Genomic DNA, 10,095 nt, shown 5'->3' with positions numbered 1-10,095 from the left:
TATCCCGGCCCAGAAGGGGCCCCACCACCACTCCCGCAGGCCCCTCTGGGGTCCCGTGCCCCTTCGCCCCAGCCTGTGCGCCCTGCTCCTCGCCCACCCATCTCAGGCCTGGCAGTGGCGTGGAGGAGGCTGCAGAGGCCCAGAGCTGATGGAAGGCCTTGTCTGGCTCACTGCCCTGATGATCCACGTGCCCTTCCCGGCTCCATCCGGCCAGGCCCTGGGCTGACACAGGAGGCCCTCTGTCCCCCAGGCAGAGATGAGGGGCTGCACCTCCCCACAGGCTGACCCTCAGTCCCAGGACCCGGGAAGGACCCACACATCCCTCACAGGGAGGGTGGTCGGCTCCCCTCCTGGGGAACGAGGGGCTGACATGTCTCCCCTGCCACCTAGAGACTTGCATCAGTGCCTGGGACTGGCTGCCTCTGCCACTGGGGAGGGGGCTGAGGATTGCTTTGAACAGTCTCGTGGGGAGTGGAGGTTCTTGTCCCTCAATGTCCCCTCCCCTCCTGAATGCAGGAGGCCCTGGCAGAGGTCCCCAGACCCAATTCTGTGCCAATAACCTCTCCCTGTCTGATGGAGCAAGGGAGCCCCAGGCCTCCGTGGTGACCTCGCAGACCTTGAGCACATCCCAGGAGGGCAGGAGGCAGGGGCTCCAGAGAAGGATTCAGAGACAATTCAGGGCTCCTCTCCAACTCCCCTCCTCGCCAGACTCTGGTCCCTACTCCATCAGCCCCACCTCTGGGCTTCCCAGAGAATCACAGCTGCTCAGGCCCAAGCCCTCGGCTCCAGGAGGAGACTCAGGGCCCAGCACCAGGTCACTGGCAGCAGGCTGAAGACACTAAAATCCTGACCTGTACCTTGCCCTGGCCTTTGACCCTTTGCCTCCCAGTGGTATCTGAATAAAGTATGTAGCTCTATCTGCCCCCTCTTCCTGTTCTGCAGCCCCTTGAGCCACATGTAACTCATTGCTGTCCCCTCTTATTTATCTCAGTAGTCCCCTCTCTCCTAGCTGCTCTAGCCCCTATTAACTCTGCCGTAAGCATTCCACGTAATAAAATTAAAGGTTCCGGTTACCTGCTTGGAGGGCCTGGCCGGCCTGTCTCTTGGTCTCTTATCCCCGTACCTTGCTTCCTGAAACGCTTCCTGGAAGTAGGTAGGAATAGGACACTAAAGGTGGGTAACACAAAGACGAGGACCACGGGGCGGGTTAGGACAGTGGCATCCCGTGGGGTCAGTCTGCTCAGGGACCAAGCCTTTCCCCACCCCACTGGGCCCCACACTGCCAAGTGCCCCTCAGCCCCTCATTGCCTTGTAAGCCGTCCCCTGCTCACCCAGCAGAGGGGACTTTGCAGAGTTCCAGAGACAGGTATTGAAAAGGAGGAGGTGGGTGAGAATGGGTGGTCTGCAGTCGGAAGTCCAGTCCTTCAAGATGTGTGAGTGGCCCCCGCCACTAGCCCGCCCCCACACATGGACTCACACAGAACACTGGCGGAGCCCAGCCTCCACAGCAGCCACCCGTGTCCAGGCCACATGGAGGATGTCAGACACACAATCTAATCCTCAAGTGCTTACGCCTAAGAGCCCTCTCCTCCGAAGTCCAACCTGCACTCGGGCCCAGATCTACTCCCCCTTGCAAGCATACGACTCCAGGGGTGGGGAACCTCTTCTCGCTCCACTGATGGACGGCTGTGGTAGCCGGAAGTGCTCCCTTAAGCCCAGCTCACTTGATAGCCAGCGCTACCACGTACGGAGCGCTGCCGGTCCAGCGCTTTGGTGAGTGTGTGATGTCACCCAGGCCTACAAGGGAGTGGGCTGACCATCCCCATTTCCTAGAAAGGGAAGCTAAAGCTTTGAGAGGCCGATGCTAACAGGCTGACACTGGCCTGGTGGTTAAGGCAGCTGGGTCTCACACGGCCGACCACATGGTTTGAGTCCTGGATCTGGAGGCTTGAGAAACATGCCAGACATAAGTGTATGTGTGCCCAAAACCCCAAAGGGAGGGAGATGAGTGGGGAACCTCTTCTCGCTCCACTGATGGACGGCTGTGGTAGCCGGAAGTGCTCCCTTAAGCCCAGCTCACTTGATAGCCAGCGCTACCACGTACGGAGCGCTGCCGGTCCAGCGCTTTGGTGAGTGTGTGATGTCACCCAGGCCTACAAGGGAGTGGGCTGACCATCCCCATTTCCTAGAAAGGGAAGCTAAAGCTTTGAGAGGCCGATGCTAACAGGCTGACACTGGCCTGGTGGTTAAGGCAGCTGGGTCTCACACGGCCGACCACATGGTTTGAGTCCTGGATCTGGAGGCTTGAGAAACATGCCAGACATAAGTGTATGTGTGCCCAAAACCCCAAAGGGAGGGAGATGAGTTTCAATGTGAACTCTCCCTGTGGGAACTGCTTTCTCCCCCTCCCCTCTCTGGGGAGCACACATGCCCTCTTAAAAAAATAAACAGTGAGACGTCAATGCTAAGAAATGGTGGCAGAACCTGAACCCATTCTGATCCCAGAGCTTGCTCTGTGACCTTCTCCTCCACCCTCTCCTCCACCCGCTGGTGGTGCAGGCCCTACTTCCACACTCAGTCTGGGGCTCCGCCTCTCTGCTGCTCCCACCCCTCCGACACCTCCGACCCCTCCTCCCAGTTAGGACTTGGCTGTGGGTGCAGTAGCCCAGGCCCCCTGGGGTTGCCACACTGCCTCTACCTGGAAGCTGCATCCTACAAGGCCTTCAGCTCTCCCCACCCCACCCCCCCACGCTGTTGAACTCTGCCCCTTTAGACACGTTTACTTGAGCTGTTCTGGGTTTCAGTTCGGGGGCATGTGGGCCTTTATACCGCCTAACAGACTTCATCGTGTTGGGGTGGACCCACCTCCCTCCCGGACTGCCTCTCAAGCCTCAGTTCCGCAGGGCTGCATGTGTAGGACCCGCATGATTGCCCTCTCAAGTCCCTACTCGAGGGTGAGATGAAGAGGGGCGTGGCCCTGAGCAGACACTAAATACCGCCCCCTCACCAATTCTATCTACACAGGGAGCAGAATCGGTTCTGAAACCCTTATTAATCACATCACGCTTCTACACGACAGCCATGTGGAAGCTGCCCGTGCCTGGCCAGTCAGGATTCACTGTGGCATCCCCCATCAGTCACCGTCACAGAACGGAAATGGGGTCACCTACACTTCTGGCTCACAGAAAGCTTCTGGAGGCTGCTGGCGCTGCTCTGATGAGCCGAGTGCTGTCTACTCTAGAATTGGGGATCCCCCGGCACACACCTCCCCCTTCACTGCAAGGCAAGACGCCCCACTTCCTAGCTCCTGCTCCCAATGGGACGGTGGTCACAGCAGAGCAGGGAGGAGAACACTCATAGACTGGGAGATGGGTGGGGATGGGAGCAGTTTGGGAGAGGACAAAGGATCCCAGAGAAGCCATAAGCCCTGGGCTGTGCATCTCAGACCCAAGGTCCTGGAGGTGCTTCTAGATGGGGTGAATGAGACCATGCCCGAGCCCTAAGGAACAGGTGCGGCTGGTGATTTGCCATTCAAGAGAAGTCATGACCCAGGCCCGGCCAGCAGAGTGTCAAGGGGCTCCTAGGAGTGGGATAGAATGGGAAGGAGGTGAGAGGAAAAACCCACTTTTCCTCCCATTTCCCTTACACCCTATCCCCTAAGGGTTAACCCCCCACTCCCTCCTCCTGCACCCAAGCCCCATCTCCCTTTAATCACATCTGATACTGAGCGGCCCAGCAGGGAACAAAGAGACCATTTAGAGAAATGGGGCCGAGAAAATGACCCCCGCACTCTGGGGCGGCTGCCTGGATGCCGGCACAAAGGCGGCATTTCAGAGCTGAAATTTCAGCACCCAACTTGATTAAAGGATTCCACAGGCTTGGAGGGTGGTGAAGGGGGTGCGAAGTCTGCTGCTCTGAGTTAACCCTTCTCCAGAGCAACAAGCACCCCTCCCACTCATGTGGATGCTCATCACCCTACCTGTCCAGGGTGCAGCCCTCCCCGGGGCCCTGCCTCCTGCAAGCCTGGCTCCTCCTCTCACTAGAGGGGAGCACGCGGGAGTGCCACCCACCCGGAATACTCAGGGAGCCAACTCTCCTGTTGGTGTCACACAGCTTCTCCAGGTCCCAAGGAACGAGGAGGCACCTCAGGCTGCGTAAGCAGGGTGGAGAAGAGGACCCTTAGCACCTAAGGCAGTAACTTGACCCTGAACCCAACAGCACCCACTCAAGGCCTGAGGATCGTGTCCCCCAAACAAAAGGAAAAGGACATCTTTCAGGGCTGGGGAGGAGGCCGTGGGTGTGGCAGACAGGAGTGGGCCTCAGAGGGCAGTGTGTGGGCAGTGGCCTGAGGAGGGGTGGGTGGGGCAGGAGCAGGCAGGTGCTGTGTCCTTGCTCCAGCTGCTGGGCTCTGGAGGAGGGTAGGGGATCACGGCACCCCCCACGCTTCCTGCTGGGGCACTGCTCCTGAAAGGGGATCCGCGCCCTCGATAAGAAGCTCCAGGCAGGTCCTTGGGAAACAATGGGTGGCTTGATGAGACCTGCTCTGTGATACTCCTGAGAAGGGAGAAGCCCCTGCAGCAGTCCCCACTGGAAAGGAAATTGGGAGTTTCCGTGGTAACCAGCTCCCTGGGCACAAAGACCCGTCTGTCTGCGGGGAAGGCAGCTGAGGTGTCCCCTGCAGCAGCCCTTGCTCTGGAGGGAGGGATGCAGAGATCCACGGCACGAAGGGTCCCCAGTGCTTCTTGACAAACTGACAGTCCCGGGGCCCCCGGGATGGGTGGGTGCAATGGGCCGCAAGGAGGTAACAGAGGCAGCGGCGGTGGGCCGCAGACAGCTGGGTGGCAGGCGGAGGGGCTGAGAAGTTTATTATTTACACATAAAGTGGGGAGAGAAACCGCGAGGTCGGGAAGATCAGTCGGTGATGATGAGCTCGTCCACCCCCCAGTCCTCATAGCTCCCGTCGGGCAGGTAGCGGCGAATGATGATGGGGATCTTCCGGGCCCTGTGCAGGGGAAGCCAGGCCATGAGCTCCGCAGCACGCCGTGCAGGGGTCTCTGGGGAGGATGAGCGTGCGGGGAGGACAGGAATTCTGGGGGAGGGCATGTCTCTGCCCCTCCAAACGTGGGGCGGAGGGGCTAGGAGGGCTCTGCCGTACTGGGGTGCGAGGAAGGGCCTCCAGCAGAACAGGGAACTCTGACAGCCGGGAGGGGTCCAGGGCTCGTCGGCATGCTCCCCTGTCCTGTCCCCTCCCACCTGGCAGGCTGGCTCCTGAGTGAATGAGGGGTCTACACGGGGTCTACACAAACGAGCACCAGTTGGGCCAGCCGGGGTGGTGGGGCGGAGGGTGGGGCCTCCCGAGCAAAGGAGCAAGTATGGCCTGGGCGACTTACTTGAGTTCCTTCATAGCGATGAGCAACGGGTCCGTCTCGCCCTCCAGCTCCACCATCACGGGGGCACACATCCTGCAGGTGCACACATCGGGGTTCACTCCTGTGCATCAGGGGAGACCACACACAGGGAGAAGGGTCCACAGGCGGGGGCAGGCCGGACTCCTGGTCTTCACCTAGAGGGTCGCCTTCCAGGCAGGCAGGCGTGGGGGGCCATGGTATGCCAGGCACTGCCAAAGTCCACCCCCAGGGCTCTCCTGAGCCCACAGCAAGGCGCTGTCCCAGCAGGACGGTGGTATGTGTGCAGGCACACTGCTCTGACCGCTCCAGGCCAACCCAAGCCCTGCCTCTGTGCCGAGCTTGCCTTGTAACCCTCCATGTGGCAGCAATGTCACCGTGGGGTCCTGCTCTTCCAGCTTGGCCCCCTTCCCAGCCTCCCCCGGGACCTGTGGTCAGGGTGCTCATCTCCTCACTACCGTTCCATGAGCTCCCCCACACAGGTCAGAGCCCAGCCTGGTCACTCCTCTGGCACCTTCCCTTCCCCTGCCACTTCCCTGCATTTATCCCATACTGCAGCCACCCTGTTTACGGCTCCCTGGCCACAGCAGGCGGACTCCCCTCGTCCTCTGACACCTCTTCTCCTCCCTAGAAGCCTGGGGGCTCAGACGCCAGCACTGTGGAAACCATCTGCTGGACTTTGGCCCCCAATTCATCTGCATGTGCTCCAGCCTCAGTGGACCGATCACATGACTGGAATGTTCTCACCTTAGACCACGGGTTCCTGGTGGCCCAGGACCACACGCGATTCCCCACAGGGACCTGGCCCCAGCACAATACCTGGCCTGCAGCAGAGGCTCCAAAAACGAACAAGGGATGCCAGTTCCAGGCTCACCTCCTGGAGGAGCCACCCTAGACTACCCCAGCTCAAGTCTCCTGGGTCTCCAGACCCTCTGAAGATAATTTCCAGATCAGGGGCCTGATAGCCTGCGTTTGTGAAGCTGCTCGGCTCTGGTAATCAGCCCGTCTGAGAGCCTCGGGCTACTAATTTTATTACTAACCATGCTGGTGTCTGTTACTCCCAAAAGCCTGAAAATTCCCCAAGAGCAAAAACCAGGTATTTAACTTTTCCCACATCCTAGCTCTGCAAGTATTTAAATGTCCCCAAGATACAAAGTTTCAGAGAAAGTGGCAAAAAGACGCTCTCCTTGACCTGCATACGCCTTCGTTCTCCCAAGAGATGAACGGTTCAAGGGTGTTCACTCAGCGGCGGCCACGTGCATGTGCCCTGCCAAGTGCAAGCGTGCCCTGATATGATGTCTCACTCACGGGCTCCACGGAGAAACACCGGGACATCCGGCCTGGACTCGATGTGACCGGCATCAGCCACCAGGTGGTGCTAAAGACCCAAATGAAAGTTCACCCAAACCTGCCGGCGGGGTAGTTCCTGCACCCAGGGTGTGCAGGTCACCAGCCTTGTGCCTGCGTGAGACAGTCTGCTGCCCACGGTTACAGCTGGCAGGGCACCACCAATGGCGTCCTAGCCCTTAGTCAGAAGGGGCACTGCAGACGAGGCCAAGCTGGGCGGACCTGCCCCCCAACCCCAAGACAAGCAGGACTTGGACTTGGGAGTGGTTTGGGTGTGGGCCTGAGAACCTTTAACTGCCCCACGCAGCCCACCAATCAACACCCACCTTCTGAACCTGTTACGGCACTCGCGACATATTTACCAGCCCTGTGCCCCAAGCTACTTGCCGTCCTGCCCCAGCACAATCCATACTTGCCAGCCCCCACCCGGCCCTCTCCCTGTGGTTCCTGACACCTGGGACTAAACTGCCTCCCGCTTTGTTCTCGCCAGGGTTCCAACCGCCCCGTGAAGCCTTCCCAGTCACCCTCTCCTTTTTCGTGTCATCTCTAACCACTGTCTGCCCTGGGTTCTGGGTGTCTGTGTGCAGGCCTACTCCCCACCAGAAAACCCCCAAGGAGCTGTCTGTACACTTGTCACACTCACAGTGTCACGCGGGCACGGACTCTCGCCCGCACTGTCACTTGCACACAGTAGACTACTTGTTCAAAGAGCGACTTGTGAGTTGTTCTTCCTGCTGGGTCACTTTGTCTCAGATGAGCGTGGCCCACAGAACGCCCCATGACAGAGCTGTCCTGTAGCCATGCTATCGTACAGTGACCTTTAGCCACATGTGGCTACTGACTGCAAGGGGGCTGGCGAGGTCTACACTGAGGAACGGGTGAGAACAGGGCTGCCCACACGAGACCTGGTATGGACCAGGTTTGTTCGTCACACTGCCCCCACGGGACTGCAGGAGACAGAAGGCCAGTGCTGAGTACCAGGGCAGGAAACACAGACACACCATGGCTGCGCCAGCAGGCCGGACTCAAACCTGGCCTGGCTTTCTTTTCTAGCCTCGCTTCCTACTCCCTGGCCGACAGACCCTTCCTCCAGCACACACTGCTTTCCGACTAGCGTGGAAGCCTGAGGGGGGGGCTCCTTCCCGTGGCCTCCTGCTGCCCAGCACAAGGCCTTCCTTTAATGTTCCTCCCCAGGAATGAGCAGAAACTCATCTGAAGGAGCCGAGAAAGCAGGCCCAGCCTCTTCAAGAAAAGTGTCTGCCGGCAGAGGTGCCGTCCGGCCTGTCCTCTGCAGCCACATCTGGAAGGCCACACTCCTGCGGCTACCTGGGTGAGTCTGCAACTGTCCGACACCTGGACCCCCACCTGTCTGCTGGCTCTCTGAACCTTGTTGTCCTTCCCAACTTAGGAGAGGAGATCCTACGCATTTCCAAATGCCCAGAAGCCTGCTATCCTCTGGGCCTTCACAGCCCTCCCTGCCGCGCGGGGCTGGCTGGTCTCCCTCATGTCAAAAAGCCCCTTCAGCCCCATCGGTACTTAACCAGCACACGGTCTGGGGCTCTCTGAATCCACACTTTCTTGTCCTCTCACCCTGCAGTCAACTACCGCGTTCTGGGTTTTCCACGTTACTTTTCTGCTCTACTGTTCTGACTTCGCAGAAGTCCGTGTCCTAGTTGTGCTCTTAGACCACAAGTGCCCTGAAGGCAGGAGTCTAGCACAGTGCCTGGCACCCAGGGACAGAACTAGGTCTGTTCAGAATGTGAGAGCGTGGAGTCTGCTTCCACAGCCAGTGGGGCAGCATCAGCAGCTCTGGGCTCACGGCTGCCTGACCAATGGGGACAGTGACAAGGTACACTCACGCGATCTGGAGCGCTCGGGTGCCCAGCACGCGGGCCCGCTCATACTTGGTCATGTACGGGGTGGTGATTCGCTTCTGGTTGGCCTGTGGTCGCTCCCCAGAGGGGAGGATCTCGACGTTCTCTTGGCCCTCCTGGATACCGGGACAAAAAGAGAAAAAATATCTCAGGGTGTGTTTGTGGGGGGGAGGTGTGTGCTGACTGTTCCAGTCTGTTCTGTCGCAAATAACAGAAAATACCTGAGTCTGGGTAATTTCAGAAACTAGAGGTTTATTTGGATCAAAATCTGAAGTCCAAGGCCCAGAGGCCATAGCGAGGATTTCCGAGCTGGTGAGGTGAAGGCCCGGCAGTGTCATGTCACGAGAGAACCAGAGTGTGCATGTCGGTGTCCACGAGTGTGTATCCCGATCTATTCTCCGTCCTGACAAACCCACCAGGGCCATCGCAGGGGCCCCACCCTACTCGCTTTGATAATGCCCAAAGGCCCCACCTTTCAACACCACAAAGAAATTAAGCTTTTTCTTGGTATCTTCACAAACACGCAGCGCTAGCACATGAATCTGGGGGAGGAACGGCACAGAGGGTTGTAGGAGAGTAACGTCTCTAATAGAGAATGAGGTCACCACACGCTCACTGAGTGCTTTATGTCAGGCAGGGTCGGACAGCCAGCCCTGAGGGCCTGGGATGGATCAGTGCGGAAGACAGAATAGTGACTTCCCCTAGAGCGTTGACCCCGTAACGCGAAGAGACACAGGAGCAAAATCAGTAAGTAAAACATGTAGTATTAAAACAGAGCAGACAGGGACCAGCAGTTAGTGTAATGGCTATGTCGCTGGACTCCCACACAGTCGACCGCGGTTCAAGTCCTGGACCCAGTGGCTTAAACTCACGCCGGGCGTGTGTGCGTGTGTGCCCAAGATCCCAAGAGAAGAATGGAGAAGGGATTGTGCATGGCCATCCCCCCTGGGGGGTGATTTCTCACTTTCTGTCTGGCCCTCTGTCTGTCTGTCTGGCAAGCGCACGCACCCTATAGCAAAAACCTCTCCAAAAAAAAAAAAAAAAAAAAAAGAGCAGAGCAGACAGACAGGGAGCGCCAGGGTGCCAGGGGTGAGTCAGGGAGAAGTGCTGCAACTGTAAACAGGACTTGTCACGAAGGCCTCAATGGGTGACATTTGGACAAAGCCCTGAAGGAGGTGGGACAGTGGGCCATGGGTGTATCGAAGGGAAAAGGATTCCTAGAAGAGGGAACAGCACAGAAAAGCTCCTAAAGAGGAGTCGGCCTTGGGAACCAGCAGTTAGCGTAATGGCTATGTCGCTGGACTCCCACGTAGTCAACCGCGGTTTGCGTCCCAGACCCGGTGGCTTAAAACTCACGCTGGGCGCGTGTGCGTGTGTGCCCAAGATCCTGAGAGGAGAATGGAGGAGAAGGGATTGTGGTGTGACCATCCCCCCTGGGGGGTGATTTCTCGCTTTCTGTCTCTATGTAT

The 10,095-nt window shown here is 58.4% G+C and overlaps 2 protein-coding genes across 4 annotated transcripts in view; one reads left to right on the top strand and one right to left on the bottom strand.

Annotated features, from left to right (window-relative positions):
* SOX10 (SRY-box transcription factor 10) overlaps nt 1–2,758 on the top strand; it is a gene marked incomplete at its 5' end in the record, with an annotated part of 3,498 nt that extends 740 nt beyond the window's left edge. Inside the window, 3 exons of the mRNA XM_006166249.2 lie at nt 517–643; nt 1,597–1,744; nt 2,639–2,758. Coding sequence (XP_006166311.2) covers nt 517–643; nt 1,597–1,744; nt 2,639–2,758 — 395 coding nt within the window. The remainder of the gene's footprint in view (nt 1–516; nt 644–1,596; nt 1,745–2,638) is intronic.
* Nucleotides 2,759–4,848: 2,090 nt separating this feature from the next.
* POLR2F (RNA polymerase II, I and III subunit F) overlaps nt 4,849–10,095 on the bottom strand; it is a 13,782-nt gene continuing 8,535 nt past the window's right edge. Inside the window, exons 3-5 of one of the 3 annotated variants that reach the window (XM_006166242.3) lie at nt 8,612–8,742; nt 5,391–5,490; nt 4,849–5,002 (exon numbers count right to left, since the gene is read on the bottom strand). In XM_006166242.3, the coding sequence (XP_006166304.1) occupies nt 4,949–5,002; nt 5,391–5,490; nt 8,612–8,742 (285 nt within the window). In that variant the 3' untranslated portion in view covers nt 4,849–4,948. Of the gene's footprint in view, nt 5,055–5,390; nt 5,491–8,611; nt 8,743–10,095 lie in introns of all 3 variants that reach the window. The other 2 variants (XM_006166240.3, XM_006166241.3) reach the window with 2 other exon arrangements.

The sequence above is a fragment of the Tupaia chinensis genome, unplaced genomic scaffold (assembly GCF_000334495.1).
Source record: "Tupaia chinensis unplaced genomic scaffold, TupChi_1.0 Scaffold144197_2, whole genome shotgun sequence".
NCBI lineage: Eukaryota > Metazoa > Chordata > Mammalia > Scandentia > Tupaiidae > Tupaia > Tupaia belangeri.
The sequence above is the reverse complement of the archived record's forward strand: the minus strand, read 5'-3'. Positions and strand labels throughout refer to the sequence as shown.